At 36.3% G+C, this 22,744-nt stretch overlaps 1 protein-coding gene across 6 annotated transcripts in view; it reads left to right on the top strand.

The window, feature by feature from the left end:
• The window catches only part of PTPRK (protein tyrosine phosphatase receptor type K), a 612,566-nt gene that overhangs the window by 219,312 nt on the left and 370,510 nt on the right, over window positions 1-22,744 (top strand). For all 6 annotated transcript variants that reach the window (XM_070795548.1, XM_070795550.1, XM_070795547.1 and 3 more), the window contains exon 3: window positions 10,648-10,919. In XM_070795548.1, the coding sequence (XP_070651649.1) occupies window positions 10,648-10,919 (272 nt within the window). The remainder of the gene's footprint in view (window positions 1-10,647; window positions 10,920-22,744) is intronic.

Here is a 22,744-nt window from a genome sequence, read left to right as displayed (position 1 = left end):
CTACCAGGGAAATTTAGAACTTTAGAATTTAATAAAAGAAGCAACTTGGAACTCTTGTAGACTGATTATCCTTGAACCTGAGAACTCAGCTGAGAAATCTCACTCAACCTGAGTTCTTCTCTAATTGATCATCTTTTGCCATTTGCTTATTCAGGAGTAGTTGTTGACTCATTACTAATTTTGAGTCAAAATAAAGCCTTGTTCTCCTGATATATGGCATATTAAAATTTTTAAATAGATTTTTGGTACCCTTTAGGCACATAGTGACTACTGAGGGAAGTACTTTGTCTTTGGGAATATCCATTTATATGGAAATAAGTAAATACTGCACACTCATTCTGGACTGACCTTAAGTTCTGGTCTTTTATTATTAATAGAATTAAGGTATATCCAGACAACAGGCTGAACTTGATAATATGATACTTAGGCAGTTTCCAGAGACTTCTACCTTCTCATACCTTTCAGTGTTCTTTCTAGTCTCAGTTCCTTTGAGAAGGAAAGTGATGCTGACAAAACTGGCTCTAGAATAAAGACTCTCTTGCCTTTTGGGGTAAATGCAACTCTGTTCATTCTCTCTGAAGTTGCTTTTCATTTTAGCAGCTACTTCTCAAAACATTTCAGTACCACATAATACAGAAGCTCCACAGCTTGGAGAGCCATGGCAGGAGTGCCAGAATTTCAGAAATTGGAGAAATCTTCCAACATGTGTGGGTGCGTGCTGAGTTGTGTTCAGCTGTTTGCAACCCCAGGAACTGCAGCCTGCCAGGCTCCTCTGTCCTTGGAATTCTCCAGGCAAGAATATTGGAGTGGGTTGCCATTCCCTTCTCCAGGGGAATCTTCCTAACCTAGGATTTGAACCTGTCTCCTGAGTCTCCTGCATTGGTGGGCAGATTCTCTACCATTGTGCTACCTGGGAAGCCCAATCTTAGTACAAGCAATCTTAAACTTATTTATCCTTTTATAACTGTTGCTAAGGTTAGGTGTGTATATGTGTTTCCAGTGTGTATTTCCAGATTTTAAAGATAATAAAAGTGAAAGAGGAGGATTAGAAAGAAATAGGAAGGTGAGAGCTGGGAAGGAGGGTTGATTCACAGGGGATAAAAAGGGTTAGGTAGAGTTGTGAAGGGAAGGGTGGAGAAAGTTTTGGCTGTCTCTGTATTGGAAGTTTTTAAGTTTAATACTCATTAGCATTATCTCATTTTTAACCTTTGAAAATGTTCTTTCATACATTGTCCAGTATGATTCTCTGAACTATTTAACAGAGAAAGGAATGAATATGACTGAAGGAACACATATTAAGGATCTGCCTAATCAGTGTGGTTTAGTACATCATAGACACAGTCTCATTTGGTCCTGACAGCGTACCCTAAGGGCTTTAGGCATTTCAAGACAAAGAAACCAAGACAGAGAAAGGTTTAATTATTTGCCCAAGCTAGAGAGTTGAAGAGATGGGTTATAGTGGGTAGGGGAAACTGGCATCCTAAAAAATCCTGATGAGAAAAGTACAGCAGGTTGTAAAATTTGCCTGCCTTTAAGGAGGGGGGTATAATAGAGGTGAAAATTAAAATTCAGGTGGTCAAAGGGCTAGTTGGGTTCATGCTTTTGCTTTCTAAGATGTAGTAGGGGAAGGAGATAAAACTGTAGTACAGTGTTTGGCCCAGTTTCTAGATCTTAATGTGTAGCAGGTAAACTTCCTGAGGTGACTAGTCTCCCAAGAAAGAAAAATGTTGTGCTCATTTCATCTGAAATCTTCGTACAATTCTGTGTTTTATGAACATGTTAGATGCTGTTCTTGAAGATAAAATACATTTTATTTTCAAATGTTAAGATAGCTACCTAGAACAAACACAAAGCCCTTACTCAGGAATTAAGAGAAATTGTATTCCTGCATAATGTGGATAAAAAAGTTCAGACAATTAAACAGACAGAGCTTCCCTGGTGGCTCAGACGGTAAAGAATCCGCCTGCAATATGGGAGACCTGGGTTTGATCACTGGGCTGGGAGGATCCCCTACAGGAGGGCATGGCAACCCACACCAGTATTCTTGCCTGGAGAATCCCCATGGACAGAGGAGCCTGATGGGCACAGTCTATGGGTTCGCAAAGAGTTGGACATGACAGAGCGACTAAGCACACACGCACACAAAGTTGTTGGACTAGAATCCTGTGAAGTTGCAAGTTTAGTTCTTTTGTGTTGGAGCTTGGGAGACAAATGTAATTTTTAAAAATGTGTGCCTCATTCTGTCTTTTAGAAACAAACTTAGTGGAAGGCATTATCTTAAGTAATAGAATAGGGGGAAGGAATAGTTAGGGATATTGGGATCGACATGTACACTGAACTGTATTTAAAATGGATAACCAGCAAGGTTCTACTACTGTACAGCTCATGGAACTCTGCTCAATGTTATATGGCACCATGAAAGGAAGGGGATTTTGGGGAGAATGGATACATGTATATGTATGGCTGAGTCTCTTCACTGTTCACCTGAAACTATCACAACATTGTTAATTGACTATGTATCAATACAAAATAAAAAGTTTTAAAAAATGAAATAATAGGTGAGATGTTTGAAGAAAATAATAACAGACTGCAACAAAAGTGAGGGCACATCCATCAACCTTACCAAAATCATGGGATCTCTGGAAGGAAATGTCAGTATTGAAAACATTGTTTTGTTTTTAAGAACATTGTTTAAAGTTATTTCAGATTTACTGTCTTACTCCCTTCTTGTCTTTGAAAAACAGTACTGCTATAACTTTTGAAATTCTTCATCTTTTTGCTTGCTTTTTTCCCCCTTCTTCTTCTATTTTTTTTTGCTTTAGTTGAGTTCACTTAGACTTTACCTGTGCAGAATTCCTCTGTTAAGTGCTAGGAGGAAAAAGAGGTTTCTGATCTTGAAAAGACTGCATGAGAAAAGACTGCATGGCGGGGGGGTGCTCTGATCGATATGGTACATTTGTTACGTATGAGAGCATTATGGAAGTGCTGCAGACATGCGAGCAGAAGGCACAAATAGGTGGTTGCCAGATGTCATAAATTTTCCGCTCCGTCTGAAGGCTCCTGACATTATTCTAGAGTTTTGAATGAACAAGATAAAGTATGATTTTAATGTGTGTGTGTCGAGTTTTTCAATCAGATAAACAAAGTGGATTCAGTAAATGGCAAGGGCTATGAAGGCAATAACAAAGAATGGCATGTTAGAAGGAATCTTGGAAGGAACTACTTTATTAACAGACCAGGGAATGCTTCACTGATAGGTGGTATTTGAGCTGAGACCTGAACGATAAAAATAAGCCAGCTGAGGAGAGATTATTCCAGGCAGAGGAAAACCCAGTGTAAAAACACTGATAAGAGATGTAAACTTGGATTTTTAAAAAGCAGAAGTCCACTGTAGCTGGAGCAGGCTGAGGAAGAGAAGGTAGGAGATAATGTGAGAGAGGAAGGCAGGGGCCAGGTTGTACTGAAGCTGATAGGTTAGAGTGAAGAGTTTGGGTTTAATTCTCACTACAGTGTGGAGATGAGAAAAGATGAATTGTTTTGGGAAAATCTGGCTGCCTGTAGAAAACTGTTGTAGGACTGCTAATATAGAATTCATGAAGCCTGGTAGGAGTCTATTCTAGTTGTGTTCCTGAGAAATGATGGGAGCTGGGTGAACCAGCTAAGGCGAAGAAATGTTGGGTGGACTGAGGAGACAGTTTGGAGGCAATACAGATTGTTAGTGACGTACAAGAGGAGAGTGAGGGAAAGATCGACCTGCTTTCTAGGTTCTTAGTTTTAGTAACTTGCTATATTATGTTGCCACCTAATCAGATGAAGCAAAATGGGATGAGGAGAAGAAGCTTGATGAAAGGAAATGAGAAGCTGAAAAATATTGTGAAAAGCAAGACATTGCCTTCAGTTTAGTAATGGCAACATAAATGCTTAGGGATATTAATCTTAAACAACAAAGAAAAAAAAAATCGTCCCTGATGGATTGGGAGCCAAACTGTGATTTCGGTCGTCACTGTTCTCTTTCTCGTGCTCCTGATTATGGCTTCTGAAGCTGGCTGGGCACGAAACTGTATTAGTGTTCAGCGTCTTGAGTTTTTTCCCATCAACAGTTTCTGGCATGTTTTTTGTTTCTACTGAGAAAACCTCACTCACTGCCAAGAACTAACTGTTTTGCACAGTGTGTTGGTGCTTTGGTAGCTTTTGATAACTCTTCAAAATGGTCTTCAGAACACACAAACATGCTTTTCTTATTAAGATAGAACATTACTTAGACTTTGGACTTGGCTCTTCCTGGGTCTGTTCTTCTCAGCCTCTGTAATCACATGAGCCAGTTCTTTCCAATAAACCTTTTTGTGTGTGTGCGTGTGTGTGTATCTATTTCTTTCTCTCATGAACCTTGATTAATACACCCTTTATACTGGTATAAAAATATTCAACTTTTTCAATTTTTATTCTCCAGACATCCAACATCTCAGTAAAGACTTTTGTTTCATAAAGAACGTCTATATACCATGCAGCAACTGAATGAGTAGATTCAGTATAAATATGTACACTGATAAGGTTCTCATTATAGCATGGAGTTGAAAAGAATTATGCATGTTAAAATATAATGATTCTTCACATGTACTCCAGGGACTGCTGTGGGTCCTCAAGACCATGTCAGAGCATCTGTGAGGTCAAAACTACTGTCATAATGACACTGTTTTTCTTCTCATTTTCTCATGAGTGTATGGTATAATTTCTCAGAGGCTACATGATATTTGATACTACAACAGATTGAATGAAGAAGATATCTTCTGTTAAGTCATACATTAAAGAGATTTGCAAAAATATGCCTCCTTTTATACCATTTTTTGGGCAAAATGTAATTTTTCATAAAAATATTTTATTTGGGTTAATATATAATGGATTTATTATTGTTAATATTAACTGAATTGACAATTTTTTTTTGAAATTTCTTAGTTTGAATTTCTACTATGGTCAATATTGATAGAATTCACAGGAACAAAGGCTCCTTGATATTCTCAATATTTTTAAGACTGGAAAAGAGATCCTAAGACTAACATGTTTGAGAACCATTGCTCTAATAGAAGGTTTTATATATGTAGTCAAGAGTGACTCTGATCAAAATGTTAAGTGTGTACTTCCAAACATTATATACTCTTTTCATCAAATGATTCTGTTTGGAAGCAATATAAATCAGTTCCAGTTGTTTGCTTTATTTTTGTTGTTGTTCTGAGGTTTTCTGATAATTTATCTCACATATAAGTAGAGTTGGTACACTCTCAACAGTTATATTTTAAGAGCTAGTCTCTTTGTCTCCTCATTCATTCAGTCATTCAACTAACCAACCAACTAGTATTCACTGAATTTCTATATGCTAGGTCCTTGCCAGATGTTGTGTCAGTTCATTGTTGAGCAGTGCTAAACTATCCTTTATTATCTGCTCTGTAAGAGCGCAGCTTGACTCTTTAAGCATTTCTTCTTTGAAACTAGCACAGTGTTAGCTTTGTCAGTAGAGGGCCCCAAGGGGGCATTTCAGTGGAAAGGAGCTTCTAACTCTTGATTGAGCTGTGTTTCTATTTAGTTTCTTCTTGATGGTCCCACAGGGCTAAAAGTTTCCCAGTGCTTGCAGTGTCTCAGAGATCTTGCAGCCCCAGTGCTGGCCTGGTGACCACCTTTCTGTGGCTCTGCCCAGCATTCACACAGCTCACCCCAAACCTGCAAGTGTTTCCTGCTTGGCGGCAGGTGTGGAACAGCTCTAGCCTGAGTGACTCAGCCAGGTCTTCACCACCCGGGGGGCTGCAACCACATCTTCTAAGCAAGTCTGATTTTCGGCAGTCTCTCTCCCTGTTCCACATTTTTGTTCCTTGGGTATTGTGGTTATCCTTTAGGGTTCTCTTTATACCTTTAAAATCTCTATACTCTTGGATGAAATGATTGTATGGCATTGTCGACTCAATGGACATGAGTTTGAGCGAACTCCAGAAGATAATAAAGGACAAGGAAACCTGGTATACTGCAATTCATGGGGTTGCAAAGAGTCGGATATGACTGAGCAACTGATCAACAACATCACCCTCTTATAGTTAATAATTCTTTATATTGTACTTTTGCTGTTACATTTTTTTGCATGGCTTTTCTCTTTTGATTGGACTCTTGAATGAATCATGTACTTTCTAAGAGAATATTATTACTCTTTTGCAGGATATACATGTTCCTATGTAAATTATTTAAGATTTGTGTAAAGGCAGTGTATAATTAAGGGATAGAACAAGAAAGGCTGAAACTGTATATCAAAGGCAGGGAAAGGTCAGGGTGGGCTGGGGCTGAAGAAGAATAGTGTAATAATTGACCAGGGGCTAAGATGAGGGGAGGCTTTCTTATAAGAGATTGAACCCATTCTGGAGAAGGAAACTGGCGTGATATGTGGGGAGAACAGTGAGTGCTCTTGTCAGGTTGGTGAAGCTGGTTTGTGAAGAGAAGTAGTGAAAGGTAATGTAGATGTAGTACTTTGGGTAAGATCATGGAACGTGGTTAGTACTAAGCAGAGAAGTGGAAATTTCTCTCTGCTTACTTTACAGGGAGAATACAATGGATTTTGAATAAAAGCTGACAATGAAAATATTGTTAGTGTTCAGAAAGATATATATATATGTATATATATATAAATGAAGGAAGTTTAGGATGAAGTGTAGAAACCTATTTATCATTCATTATTTTCTTAGCAGTTAATCCTATTTTCTCTGTTACTATGTTTTTTTCCTAAAAGTATAGCATAAAGATAAAATTTTCATTAATACAGAAAATTCATAGGACATTGTTTGTTTATCTAGATTTTGGACTGCCGTGTTTATTAATATGGAATTTGTTTTCTTTGGCTTTCTAAGTAAAAGCTAAGTACTTGCAGCCTCTCTTTTTAATGAATTGAAGTAAATAAGAAGGTCCTAGTTTTTGTATTTTTTTTTTGAAAGCCAAGAAGCTGTTAATCTGTGGGATACAAATAGGATTAATTTTTAAAAGGCAAAAAAACAAAACAAAACAAATTCCGTGTTTATTTCCTAAGTATTTATCATTATCCATTTGATGGTCCTCATGTAAGATGGCATTCATGTAGTCTTTCTTTCTTTAAAGTACAAATCGATTGCATGCCTACTGTAGAACATTCAGTGAATATGTGTGAACGAAAATAAAACAGAAGACAAAGTACAGCACCCCCCTGCCCTGATAATACAGTTGACATTTTGTATGCATTTTTGTTTTCTTTCAATTGTATCTACATGTTTATGTGTTCATATATGAATATACCCACTCACTTATACCAATGCTTTTATTTAATATAAATATATATTTTCATAAGTGAGTATAATATTTTATAACCTGTTTATTTTACCTAACATATTGTATTTTCCATTAAATGTTTTTAATAATATAATTTTTAATGACTGCATAAGTGTTCATCAAACTTTTATCATAATTTTACAAATTGCCTATTATTGGAATTTTAAATACTTTTTTTCCCCTTATTTTAATGAGGAAAATGAGAATTTTTTTTTAAGCCTTTATCTTTGAACATACACATGATTATCTAGTGTACCTTCCTAGATTTGGAATTGCCAGAGCAGAAGGCATATAACTTTTGAAAGATTTTTGATTCTCATTGGCAACTTGCTTTCCAGAAAGCTTATACTTTTTAAAAGTTTTAATTATAAGCATTTATGTTTTCTTCCTCTGTCTTAAATGATATATTTGAGAACTCTGTTGCTCAAGAGACTGTAAGGAATATTTGTAAGGCCACACTAAAGAAGTCACGTTTATTAAAATTAGTACATTATATCTACGTGCACACAGATGTTTCATTATTAAGCCTTGAGATAGCTAAATTACAGCTGAATAGAACTAAACTCATTAGAAATCTGAGGGATTAGTTAGCTGATAACTAAACAATAGTAAATACGCTTAAATTACAATGTGAAGAATGAGGAAGTGCAGACTGTAGACTTTGTTGATTCTATGTCTTGGTAGCCAGTTATTCTGGGAGACTGTGGAAATAATTTTTAGAAGTTGATAAGAATAGCATAGTGTTCTCTGTGTTTGGGATGATGGAAGGGAATCTTGGGTCAAACAGGTAGCTACCTCCATGGTGCCTACAGGGCAAATTGCCACTAATATGAAGTCAGATGGCAGAAGGATTTAGATGGCTTTTTGATGCTACTGCTTGTTTCCTCCTTTTTGGAACTGTGAAATAAATGCATGATACTCCATAGCACTCCGAAAATGTAGCAATAGTCAGGCTACATTGAAAGAAGTTCATTTAGCAGAAACATTTTATAAAAATGAAATATCAACACTTGTAAAACTTTATTTAGCCTGCATTGAATGTCCTTGAAATGCTGAAACAATTTGGCAAGGTTTTATTTTGTGACTTCTAATGATCAAATTGGTATTCCTACAAATTAATATACTTTGCTTATCCCATTTTCTTAATAAGAAAATTATTGTAGCTTAAAAGTGCAACTGGCTGAAAATGGCTAAATGGTCTTAATGGTAAATATCATACTATATAAATAAAATGTGAGACAAAATATTTTATTTCAAAGTTTATTTCATAATGGAAGAAAATAATTGTTTGAAAGCCTATAAGTCATTTAGAGAGCACTATTTGAAAATTGACAGAAGTCATAATTGATGCAGAGTTGTAAAAATAATTTAAATCCACTAATGCCATAATGTGTCATTGAAAAAATACTGATAGCCATGGAGAAATAGGTCACTACGTTTGTGAAGAAGCTGAGGCCCAATAACACTAAGTCACTTATCTAAGATCTCAGATCTGGTCCTTCTTAAAAGCCATAATTGATCTGTTCTGCTGTGGTGAATCTGAAAGACATCTTTGTAGTTCAGCCATGGACTGCAGAATGTGAGTATAACCAAGAACAGAAGCATCCTGCTTCTATAAATTGGTTTGGGATCCAGAATATCTTATTTGAAAGAAAAGGACAAAATTTCTTCAAAACATACAAGGATAGTTTATTATATGAATGTGCAATCTGTGAAAATCGGGAGCGGGGGGTTATAAGAAAAGAGAACTGAGAAAAATTAAGGGAAAGTAATGTCAATGATGATCACTATAGTAAGCTTATTCTGTCCTTGGCTTAAATAACTAACAGTGTTATCACTTGAAATCTTCACAAAAGTTCTGAACCATATAATACCCATTGACCAGGAATTGTTCAGACTTGAAATCTTGAATTTCTGGTTTCTTAAATAGTTGAAGCCCTCCTATGTGCTATGATTTGAACTTGTAAATTGAGGGTTAATTGAACTGGGTTGATGGGAAGTCAATGAGTGGTTAGTGTGCCATGGAAACAGTTACTATGTTTTAAGGAGGAGACACAGAGGGTTGATTAATTCCTCAGGTTTGTCAAGAAGAGAGGTCAAAGTGTAACCTTTGTGGGTTCTGTAACACTACATATAATACATTTTGCAGGGGGAGTGTTAAAATTACACCCTAGGGAAAAATATTTTACAATAAAATTTGTGTTCTACCTTAAGTGTGATAAATGGGTATCATTACTTGAAATGTAAATATTTACATTTTTGTAATATATGACTTTGTTAACATCCACAGGGACATGAGAAAAACTGGTTGTTGTTTTTTTTTAAAGCTCCTTGGACTAATATCAGCAGTTAATGTTCAAATCCCATTTTTACACTTAGCTCTGTATGACTTTGCTTGCCACACAAAGAGTGTGTGTTTGAGGGTGGAAGTATGAGGAACTGGGAGGTTGAGATTCTTTATGTTATTTTCCTCCTCCTGTTAGATTTCCAAATGAATATTTATTAAGCCAAACGTAGTGGAGTAGATTAGTGATTTCAAACCAGGTATCTGGAAGCTCTATAAGACCATAGAGACTATTGCAGATTCAAGGACAATATAAGTGGTGATTAGCTGTCAACTTAGCGGAAGAGGCTCCAAGTAGGTGAATCTGCTTTGTGTCAGATTCTCAGTTCTAGAAATTTTGGCATTTTTACACTTCAGTCCTCACACTTACACTGCAAAGTATCCTTATTCCTTGAGCAAGTCCAGAATTCTTAGTACATTGCAAAAGGTCACACAACTTGCTTACATGATGATCCTGGAGTCTGAGATCAGAAATTGATTCTGATCTTACTAGTAGCCCCTCTCTGAGTTAAAATTATGAATGGGGAAAGAATAATACACTCCCTCTGTAAATCAGGCCAATAATACATTTCTTTGATTGTTTGCTAAAAGACCTTTGTTTAGCAAGAGTAGAGATAATTTAGGGTGGGAATCTGGATTGAACCCGGCTCTGCATGATCTGTTTGACTTTAAGTTACTAATTGTGCCTCAGTTTCCTAATCTGTAAAATAAGAATAACAGATTATTGTGGAGAGTAAATTAATTTGTACATGTTATGTACTTTGAACAATGTCTGTTACTCCCTATGAATTCAGTTCATCTATTGACTTGTTTGATATCTTTCTATATCTCTGTTCTGGAAGACATAGTCTTTTTAAATTAAATTTAATACTCAGAATAGATTGGTATCATTTTTAGCTTTATTTCTGTTATTATATTTTCCCTTTTGCTTATATATCTATTTGGTCTTATTTTATGTGATCTCATTTCAGGTTCCTATATGATAGTGGACTCTTCAGATCATGACCCTGGAGAAAAAGCCAGACTCCAGCTGCCTACAATGAAGGAGAACGACACTCATTGTATTGACTTCAGTTACCTGTTATACAGCCAGAAAGGGCTGAATCCTGGCACTTTGAACATATTGGTTAGGGTGAATAAAGGACCTCTTGCCAATCCAATTTGGAATGTGACTGGATTCACGGGTAGAGATTGGCTTCGGGCTGAGCTAGCAGTGAGCACCTTTTGGCCCAATGAATATCAGGTAATCATCTGTTCTTTTCTAGTTCATGATTTGATGTCCTTGGATCTCACTGTGTATATAATACTTAGAGGTAAATACTAGCCCCATAGGGATGAGAGATGATTTCTTTAGTCCTCCTCCATCACTGTTCTGGAGAAAATGTTTAAATACATTGGCACAAAATCTTCAAAGTACAGAAGATATTTCAACATATGGCAAAAGGTAGTTTAGGTACAAAATTTGTTGGTTGTTTGGTGAAGAGCTGCTTACTGACAGACATATTTCTGTATCTCTGTTCTGGAAGAAATAGTCTTATTGAGTTGAGCATAATATTCAGACCGGATTGGTTCAATAACTTCCTGAAAATAATATTCAAAAAATAAACATGAAATAGGGCTTCATGAAATGTCTTAGCTAAGGAGAGGCATCTTCAATAATTTTAAAGTATTTTGTCAGTTACATAAAGTTAAAAGCAAACAAAACCTCACCAAGAATTTGAGTTCTGGCTTCAAGATAAAACTAAAGGATTTCAGTAAGAGTTTAGAGTCTTCATTCTAGTGACTAAGTGACTGCTTCATTCTATCCCATTGCCACTTGACTGTCTAATTACTCATTATGACTCGAAAGTCTCTCTGTACATGACCTATCAGGGCTTTTCCAGCCCAACCATTAAAAAAAAACAATCAACCAAAAACGTGGTCCATATGTTGGACCAACCAAACGTGGCCTTTGGATTCCGCTCCCCACAAATGCTTGATGTAATTATGAGTAAACTGGACAATGAATAGTGTCAGTACCTACATTGTGAGTTGTGTGACTGAGTTTATATGGTTTAACCAAAAAAGTCCATTTACCAGTTTGGAAAGTTGTTAAGTAATCTTCATGTGAGGTTCAGTACCTGCTAACAGAAAGTTACCTCTCCTGAAAATTCACTTCTTTGCTAGATTTTGGAATTTAAACTTTTAAAAGATTTGCCTATTTGTATCTTATTATAGAGCTTAACAGAGATGGGTTATGTAAAAGTATATTTTTATTATCATTGGTGAATAATTTATAAGGTAATAACAGTTTTATTTCTGCTTTTAAAAAAAGCATGTTAAGCTTTTCTTTATTCCTGGGAAGAAGGGTGAGGGAATCAATCCATTGTTTTAATTGCTTTGTTTTTGAATTGATTTTTTGTTTGTTTGTTTTATTAAAAGTCTCTTACTTCATAGTTATAGTTCTAAAGGTAAGGTTCTCCATTTAGGGTTATGTGTCTATGAAGATTTCAGTGGATTCTTATTAGGTGCTAGTTGATTCCATTATTCCTGAGCAGAAGGATGTTTCTCAGCAATCCTGGAGAGCCATCTGCTTCTTCAGGGCGCACAGCTCTGGGAGGGCTGCGTATGTGGTAGGTGAGTGGATGGAGCTGTGTAAAACTAATGCTAAGAGCACTGAAGCAAGATTAATGGGCTCATCTCTGACAACAGTGGGCTGATGGCTGTCATTGCTGGGTCAACCTCACAGCACATTGTTTTTATACTAATTTCTTTATAATCTGTTACTAGAGCTTAACACAACATTGAAAAGAAAAAGCTCTGATTCAGCAAAATATAGCTGCCAATGAATTCAGCCTCCTTAAAATAAGTTAAAGCTCAGATAACAAATCTAGCAGAAATATTAAAAATTTGGATTCTAGAGTCCAGTTGCTTATATTCAACCCTGATTTTTGTTTGCTACCTGCATAGACAGTTCAAAAGAATGAAACTGTTAGTTATATCTTTGGAAATAAAAACCCATAGAGGTAGATTTTGGTAAATTCAACAAATAATGTATCTGTGGTATCATACTGCTGATCTTTTGTAACTTAGAAATAGAATACATTATGCTTTCTCCTATTTTTTGGTAAGATCTATCTTTGAATCATTGATATAACATTTTCTTTCTCTCTCTCTCTTTTTTTTTTTTACCAACTTGTAATTTATATTTTATTTTGTTATTTTTAATTGAAATATAGTTGATTTACAATGTTATGTTAATTTCTGCTGTACAGCAAAATGATTCAGTTATACATATATATTTATCTTTTTAATATTCATTTCCATCATGGTTTGTCACACTTTACTGAACATAGTTCCACAGTAGGACCTTGTTGTTTATCCATTCTATTTGTAATAGTTTGCATTTGCTAATTCCAAACTCCCAGTCCATCCCTCCTTCCCCCAGTCCCTCCCCCCATAACATTTCCTTATGGTGCAGATTTCTGTAATGTTACTTTTAATGTTGAGTTATAATACCAAGAACTGGATAAATGTTTCTTTGTTCAGTCTCATTTTTCATGACAGAGCTGCCTAGGTTACTTCTACCTGAGGTACTTTCAATAAAACTGTGCAAAAGGAACCTGTGCAAGTTTCAACCTGGCCAGTGAGATCTTTTTGCGGATCTCTTTGAGAAAATGATTGCTAAATACATAGAACCTGTGGGTAAATGTCTCTTTGTTGCAGACTAAAATTTGAGCAATTTCTTACGTGATTACTTCCACATCCTTTTCCTTAACCTGCAAAGCTTAACAATCAATGAGAGAAAATAACAGAGTAGAATATTTTTTATTCATGTGTTTAGTGCTCAGTAAATTACTTGATTGATGTTTTCATCAATTTTTGTCATTCAGATACTAGTAGTATCTGTATATCAGTTATTAGAAACAACTATATTTATGTAGGATTTTTGCTATTAGGAAATAACATGAAAAACTTTTGACTATTGTTTAATGCAGAAACTTTATGTATTTTTAAAATTAAAATATAGCCATTGCCATGTGCCATTTTACAAATCTACTCTTTATTCTTAAAACAATACCATTTATTTTTAATTTTTCCAGACTCTAGGTTAAGTAGAATTGTGATATTCTTAGAAATTGATCTCCTTGGTTCCACAATTTTCTCAACTTCTCTTCTCCAGAGATCTTACACTCTCTGGACTTCTTTAACCTTTTTTGTTTGTTTGTTTTAACTTTCTCATTTTTCTAACTGCCTTTTCTTTTGTTTGTCTGGTGAAGACGCCTATCTTTCTTTGCTTGAACCATTCTGTATCTGACCACCCATCTTGTACAACCCCTTTTCACCCAACTTTAATAATAACAACAGAAGCAATCAAAAATAGGCTGAGAATACTACTACTTTTAATTATTAATAGTATGGGATAACCTTTGTATAAAAATCACAATCCTGGAAGTGAAAACAAATGGTCCTTACAAGCCAGTCCTTCTCTTTTCCATTTTTCTGTTGAACTAAATATCTGAAAAAGATACAATATATCTTTGGTATGGTTTTCCCTTCCCACAGATTCCATCTTATCAGATGCCTAAAGAGAAGATTGATGTGGTAATTTGATTACTAGTTTTCAACTTCAAGAAACCTCAGATTTGAAAAAAAGTACATGAAATTGTGAAATAAAGGCAAAAGTGATTCTTTGAATAATGAATTTTGGTTACCTGGAAGATTAGGATAAGGGCCCATGGACTCTGGGGCCAGCACTTCCTAGGCGAATCTTGACTCTACTATTTAGCAGATGTACAACCTTGGGGCTGTTTTTTAATCTCTTTTACTGTAGTTTCCTCATCTGAAACATGAGGATCACAACAGTACCTGTCTCACTGGGTTTTCTAAGTATTAAATGAGTTAATACATACAGAGTGTTTGGAACACTCTATCGTAGGTGTTTATACTAGTAAACTACTCTTACAGTGGGTGTTTATCATAAATTAGGTTAACATTATGTTGAATAAGTAAAAAATAACTCTATTGGATTTAATAACTGCTCAGCATTTTTCTTTAATTGTGAAACATACTGTATATTTTTTAAATAGCAGATTTAGGTTCATAGTCAATTTGAGAGGAAGGTATAGAGACATCCTTATGTATCCCTGGTTCCCACACATGCATAGCCTCCCCCATTATCAACTCCTACAAGAGAGGTGTGATTGATGAACCTGTGTTGGTTATGATAGATGAACCTGTATTGACACATCATAGTCACTCAAGGGCCTTCCCCAGTGACGCTAGAAGGAAAGAACCTGCCTGCCAATGCAGGAAACATAAAAGACTCAGGTTCAATCCCTGGGTTCGGAAGATCTCCTGGAGGAGGGCACGGCAATCTATTCCAGTATTCTTGCCTGGAGAATCCCATGGACAGAGGAGCTACAGTCCATAGGGTCTCAAAGGGTCAGACATGACTGAAGCGACATAGCACAGCACAGCACAATCACTCGAAGTCTATAGTTAATGTTAGAATTCACTCTTGGTGTTATATATTCTAAGACTTTAGACAAATATATAATGACATGTATTCATCATTATAGAATCAGAGTATTTTCACTGCCTGAAAAGTCCTTTGTGTTACACCTCCTCTCTCCACCCCACTCTCTTTTTTTCTGGTTTTTAATTTATTAAAATGTCTAATTTTTTTACACATTAGTAACACATCATGCTAACTTCTGGAGATACACGGGTAAAATCCCTCTTTTCCTGAGGCTTACAGTCTAGCTTGGCCCTTTAAAAATGTAAAGATAAATAAATGTAAAGATAAAATTGTTAATCAGAGGTGGGGTCTGCCTTTAAGGAGCCTCGTCCAGATGGGCATGTGAGATATGTGTAGATAAAACTTTGAAACAATATATATTTAATAGCAATTATTAAATGACTTAAGAGGGATAGATATAAAATGAGGTGGGAAAAATGAAAACAAAAGAATTGTTTCCAAAGTAATTTGAGACAGAAATGGAACTAGAATTCTTGCCTCTTGATTTCTCTTTTCCTTGATTAGTTTGCTTTCTAGCGTATCTGTTTTGGTTAACCAGCACTGTCTATAGTGAAACAGGACGAGCAAATGTGAATTAATTTCTGACATAAGTGTTGCAGTGATACAATAATGCATAAGGAATTATTTCTCACCTGTGTCTTCAGAACAATAGATGTCTTTTTAGCTTAGTGTACTAATTACAGAAAGTAGCATATTACATGCATTTTTTTTGCCATGGTTACAAGTTGCTATTTCCTCCTATTTTTATCGACCTTAAGTAAGTACTGTAAATTTTTAAATTGCTCGCTAAACAGAAGCAAAAATAAAGAAAACAAAAAATAACCCAAATATCATGAGGTATTATCTTAGTGTTGAATCTGAACTGAAGAATAGCACACCTCTAAGAATATAATTTTCTCCACTCTGGAAATCTGACCTGTCTTGAATGTGTAAAACTAAATTCTGCTTTGGGATTAAACCCATTAGTTTCTTACTGAACAGTGAGGTTGTTACCAAATGAGGCAGGCAGACATAACTTCCAAAACTATTAGTGGAAACCTAATCTGCTGTTTTCCATTAACTGGGTGCACATCATTAATCACAAAAATGATGCGTGATGAAAACTACAGGGGTTTGGCCTGAAATTGGAAAGTGATAATATGGCAGAATGTGCCTTTTTTTTCTCACCCCCTAATTCACTGAGAAATAAACACTGAACTTTTGCAAGCCATTTTCTTCTTAACATTTTCCACTGGTTTAAAAAAAAAAAAAAAAAAACAAAAACTGTAAGAACTGGACAAGCATGGGGTCTTTTATTTTTGTTTCCATTTTAAAGGTTTATGTTAACATGTACTGCACTGATATTTTGGCAGTGGAATGTTTGTTGCACTCCAGAGATACTGCTGCTTTGGATCCAAGAAGATTGGGACTTAAACCAAATGACTGTTTACATAAATAAAAAGTCTCTAAAAGATTACTCTTGAAGGAGAGGGGCTGAAATAAGAGCATGCTCATGAACCATCCATGCAAAGCATGAGGAAAAGAGGATAGCACTCCTGTGCCATAGCTCTTGGGATGCTTCCAATGTTTATTGGTCTTTAGCCAACCTTGTAGAGCACCACGGAAGAAAGGAGGTTAGCAGTATTTTTCTTTCCTAGATGGATTTTCTTTCCTAGTCTGCTTGAGGCACCATAACAAAATACTACAGACCAAGTGACTTAAACAACAGAAATTTATTTCTCTTACGGTGTGAAGGCCAAAGATCAAAGTGCTGGTCTATTTGTTTCCTGGGGAGAGCTCTCTTCTTGGTTTGCAGATGCCTACCTTCTCCCTGTGACCTCACATAATGAAGAGAGAGTGCTCTGGTGTCTTGTCCTCTTCTCCTACAGGCACCAGGCCAATTGGATTAGGGTCCCACTCTTTTGAGCTCGTGCTAAGTCATTTCAGTCATGTCCTACTCTTGCGACCCTATGGACTATAGCCTTCCAGGCTGCTCTGTCCATGGGATTCTCCAGGCAAGAATAGTAGAGTGGGTTGCCACGCCCTTCTCAAGGGGATCTTCCCACCCAAGGATCGAACCTCAGATGCCTCCTGCATTGGAGGCAGGTTCTCTACCACTAGCACTACCTGGGTTCTTAATTACCCCCTAAAGGCACAGTCTCCAAATACAATCACATTGGCAGTTAGGATTTCAGCATATGAATTTGGTGAGGTGTTGTAGGGGACACAATTCAGTCCATAACACTAGGTATATCTTATAGGTGTAATGTTGTCATTTACAGCCATTATAAGTGACTCTGGCTCATTATTTTATATGACAGTATTGCAGATATTATGAATTTTTCTGTTCAGTAGTCATTCTACTTACTTTCCCCAACTTACTTTGCAGATAGGAGTGGCACAGCACTAGCCAATGAGTTATGATGGAAAGTCAGCTGGGAGACTTCTGGGAAAGATGTTATTCTCTGATTAAAAAGAGATCCATGTTGTTGCATGAAAACATGACGCTTGGCCCAACTGTAATTATTTTGTAACTCAGAGAAAGAAGATAACAAATTGAGGGTAGCAGAAGAAAGTATGGAAGGATCCAGGGTCCTACTCTCAGACAACAACAAGAGCAATAAAAATAGTATTATAGCAATTTTTAGTTGAGTATTCTCCCATGCAGTTTAAGACATCCTATTATATCATGTCATATCTTTCTTGAACTGTCAGACACTCCCACCTCTCAACACATTGTTTGTAGATAGCACAAGTGAGATATATGGCAAAATTAAAAGTATTTGTATCTATCTATGAATGAAGCAGTTAATATTTTTCAGTCCAGTTGCAGAGAGAAGACAAAGCTATATACCTGAAAATGTAAATAGGACTATGATAGAATGAATCAATGATTGAAAGGAATAGAAAGAAAGGAAGGAAGGATAATTTGTTGAGATTCTACTATGTATAAAACACTGAGCTGGATACTTCCATATATGTCACCTTTACCTTATTTTAATACTTGATCAAGTGTTAAGTGAATGTTTATTATCTTCATGAGCATGGACTCAGTTGCTGATTATGAAGTGGTCAAAATTATTCCCCTTTTCTTCTTTACTAGTTCAATTCTGTTTTAAAAAATTTAGACTTCAGCCATATCAGTGACATCTGAAGTTAATCATAACTAGGCTTGTTTAAGTTCTGGTAACAGTATTTGCCTAACATGGGCATTCTGGCTCATTTTTACAGTAGCACCATACCTTCTGTTTGATGGGCTGTTAACAAAACAGCTTTCTGCTGCTCATTTTTACTCTTAGTGACTCCCTGTTTGTTTCACTGAAAGTACTCCCAATAGATTTGACAAAACTTCCACATTATTATTGTCATTGTTTTTCTTTAAAATTATCATCCTGCCAGGGTGACTTCTCTCTGGTTGTGTCAGTGATTTGCCTTTATTATAAAACACCTGCTTTACTTTCCCTTTGGACTCTGTTTGCTTTGACTCATTGATGAAAGTTACAGTGTGTAAACAAATTAAGAAAAGAGTCCTAGTAACACAATTACTATTGCAAGTATATGACAGAAGTCTCTTGTTATTCTACTATATTATACTTGTTTTCATTTAGTATAACAGGAACTGCCAAGTATCTCTTCACTAATTTTTTGAGAAATATCTCCATGAATTAATGCACTTCCCATTTAACAGATTGGAAAAATAATGAGCAGTAAGCAGAATTAGGCAGTATTGTTCAGTTGATGACTTTTCTTAGGAGTTTATTTCATCCAAGGGGACTGAGGAAGACACATGTTCCAAAGAGTGGAATAGATGCCCATATTTCTCTTGCTCACTCACTTGTGTTCAGCTCAGCTTGTTGATTCCAGATTAATGCAGTTCTGATTCCTTGTTTTCCATGCCTCTTTATCCATCCACTCCAATATTCTTGCCTGGAGAATCCCATGGACAGAGGAGCCTGGTGGGCTGCTGTTGATAGGGTCACAAAGAGTTGGCAACTGAGCACCCACAAATGGGCTGATCTTCATTTACCAAGATGAACAAAGTATATATCCTACTGGGGGAAATTGATTATATTCTTTGCAGCCAAAGATGGAGAAGCTCTACACAGTCAGCAAAAACAAGACCTGGAGCTGACTATGGCTCAGATCATGAACTCCTTATTGCCAAATTCAGACTTAAATTGAAGAAAGTAGGGAAAAACACTAGATCATTCAGGTATGACCTAAGTCAAATCTTTTACGATTATACAGTGGAAGTGAGAAATTGATTCAAGGGATTAGATCTGATAGAATGCCTGAAGAACTAAGGACGGAGATTCGTGACATTGTTTAGGAAGCAGTGATCAAGATCATCCCCAAGAAAAAGAAATGCAGAAAGGCAAAATGGTTGTCTGAGGAGGCCTTACAAATAGCTGAGAAAAGAAGGGAAGTGAGAGGCAAAGGAGAAAAGGAAAGATACACCCATTTGAATCCAGAGTTCCAAAGAATGGCAAGGAGAGATAAGAAAGCCTTCCTCAGTGATCAATGCAAAGAAATAGAGGAAAACGGTAGAATGGGAAAGACTAGAGATCTCTTCAAGAAAATTAGAGATACCAAGGGAACATTTCATGCAAAGATGGGCACAGTAAAGGACAGAAATGGTATGGACCCAACAGAAGCAGAAGATACTAAGAAGAGGTGGCAAGAATATACAAAAGAACTGTACAAAAAAGACCTTCATGACCCAGATCACCACGATGGTGTAATCACTCACCTATAGCCAGACATCCTGGAATGTGAAGTCAAGTGGTCTTAGGAAGCATCACTACGAACAAAGCTAGTGGAGGTGATGGAATTCCAGTTGAGCTCTTTCAAATCCTGAAAGATGATGCTGTGAAAGTGCTGCACTCAATATGCCAGCAAATTTGGAAAGCTCAGCAGTGGCCACAGGACTGGAAAAGGTCAGTTTTCATTCCAGTCCCAAAGAAAGGCAATGCCAAAGAATGCCCAAACTACTGCACAATTGCACTCATCTCACAGGCAGCAGGAGCTGCATGGGCTGGTAAAGTAGTGCTCAAAATTCTCCAAGCCAGGCTTCAGCAATACGTGAACCGTGAACTTCCAGATGTTCAAGCTGGTTTTAGAAAAGGCAGAGAAGCCAGAGATCAAATTTCCAACATCCACTGGATCATCAAGAAAACAAGAGAGTTCCAGAAAAACATCTATTTCTGCTTTATTGACTATACCAAAGCCTTTGACTCTGTGGATCACATCAAACTGTGGAAAATTTTTGAAGAGATGGGAATACCAGACCACCTGACCTGCCTCTTGAGAAATCTGTATGCAGGTCAGGAAGCAACAGTTAGAGCTGGATATGGAACAACAGACTCGTTCTAAATAGGAAAAGGAGTAAGTCAAGGCTATATATTGTCACCCTGCTTATTTAACTTATATGCAGTGTTCTCAGTATCATGAGAAACACTGGGCTGGATGAAGCACAAGCTAGAATGAAAGTTGCCAGGAGAAATATCAATAACCTCAGATATGCAGATGACACCACCCTTATGGCAGAAAGCGAGGAAGAACTAAAGAGCCTCTTGATGAAAGTGAAAGAGGGGAGTGAAAAGAGTAGGCTTAAAACTTGACATTCAGAAAACTAAGAGCATGATATCTGGTCCCATCACTTTCTGGCAAACAGATGGGGAAACAGTGACACATTTTATTTTGGGGGGCTCCAAGATCACTGCAGATGGTGAATGCAGCCATGAAATTAAAAGATGCTTGCTCCTTGGAAGAAAAGTTATGACCAATCCAAACAGCATATTAAAAAGGAGAGATGTTACTTTGCCAACAAAGGTCTGTCTAGTCAAAGCTATGGTTTTTCCAGTAGTCACATATGGATGTGAGAGTTGGACTATGAAGAAAACTGAGCACTCAAGATTTGATGCTTTTGAACTGTGGTGTTGGAGAAGACTCTTGAGAGTCCCTTGGACTGCAAGGAGATCCAACCAGTCCATCCTAAAGGAGATCAGTCCTGAGTATTCATTGGAAGGACTGATGCTGAAGCTGAAACTCCAGTACTTTGGCCACCTGATGCAAAGAACTGACTCATTAGAAAGACCCTGATGCTGAGGATGATTGAAGGTGGGAGGAGAATTGGACTCCAGAGGATGAGATGGTTGGGTGGCATCACCAACTCAATGGACATGAGTTTGAGTAAACTCCGGGAATTGGTGATGGACAGGGAGGCCCGGCGTGCTGCAGTGCATGGGATGCAAAAGAGTCGGACACAACTGAGCGACTGAACTGAACTGGGACAGAATCCCTAGGCAAACACAAAAATACAAGATACAAGAATCATTTCCTTCTAATCCATTTAATCTGACAATGCTATACCATTTATAATTACAATATCATATCAGTAAGAAAATTATAGATAACAGGTTAAAATCAGTTCCTCCTCAGTTATATTGTCTGCTTACTTTGATGGTTAATTAGAATTGGTGGTTGTTTCCATAGGCTTTCGAGTTTCTGTACAACTTTAATTTCTGTGCTTCCTCTGTCCATTTTCTTGTCAAAGACTGATTTTTCTTTATTTTAGACTGCATGTGGTATGTAACAAAATATTGCCTCATCAAGGGAAAAACAAAACTAAATTGGGTGACAGTATGTTTTTATCTAAAATTTAATTTTTTTACTGTGGTGATTTCAGTTTCCATTCTTAGAACATAATGGAAAAAGGAAGGGTTGTAATTATGTCTTTTAGTATAAGCTTTTCAACTGAATGAATGTAGTTGGTAGAAAATACAAAGGAAATGTCAGACATATTTGTAGTTTCTATCTATTTTACCATTCCTTTTGATAATGTATAGAATAATTATTCTGTTGTTAGTAATACAAGTGGGAAATTAAAGGAAAATAAACTTTGGACTTTGTAAATTAAAACATCCACTTATGTAATCTCGTAGACAATTTGTGGTTCATTTTAGCTGTCTTGATTTTCAAAAGGAATTTTTAAAGCTGTCATTATAAAACTAGCTACTACATGTTATTTCTGCATTTAGTTATATAAATAACCATTGCACACACCACTGGAATTCCCTGATGAGATTTAGATTCCTAATATTCTTTGAATGATTTTTTAAAAAATCATTCTTCTCAGGTTTCTCAAAGCAGTAAATCAATTCTCATTTTATGTTTAAAAATAAGATGTATAGTCATAAATTTATACCAGGTAATGATTCAATAAAGTAATAAAGAGTTGAAAATTCTATCAAAGAGTTGAAAATTCAATCAAAGATTGGTTCAAACTTAAACATCTTTAGATCCTGGAGTTTTGCAACAACAGCACAAATATAATACTTGGAAATAGATATAGCGATTCTCTGGGTTAATATTTATTAAGACACTTTTGGTTTGGCTGTGAACTTTGACTAGTTAAACATATGAAGAGGTGAAGCCAGTTTAGGTCCATAAGTATTGGAGTGAATTTCTACCCTGTTTTGTTTTGGTTGCTGTTCATTTTATTTTATGTTTTTCTCTCTTGTTATCTACTGCCTTGTTTTGGGGAGGGGACAGGTTGTAAGCAAAAC

This window comes from Bos indicus, chromosome 9 (assembly GCF_029378745.1).
Source record: "Bos indicus isolate NIAB-ARS_2022 breed Sahiwal x Tharparkar chromosome 9, NIAB-ARS_B.indTharparkar_mat_pri_1.0, whole genome shotgun sequence".
NCBI classification, from domain to species: domain Eukaryota; kingdom Metazoa; phylum Chordata; class Mammalia; order Artiodactyla; family Bovidae; genus Bos; species Bos indicus.
Note: the sequence above shows the minus strand (reverse complement) of the source record. Positions and strands in the feature narration are given on the sequence as shown.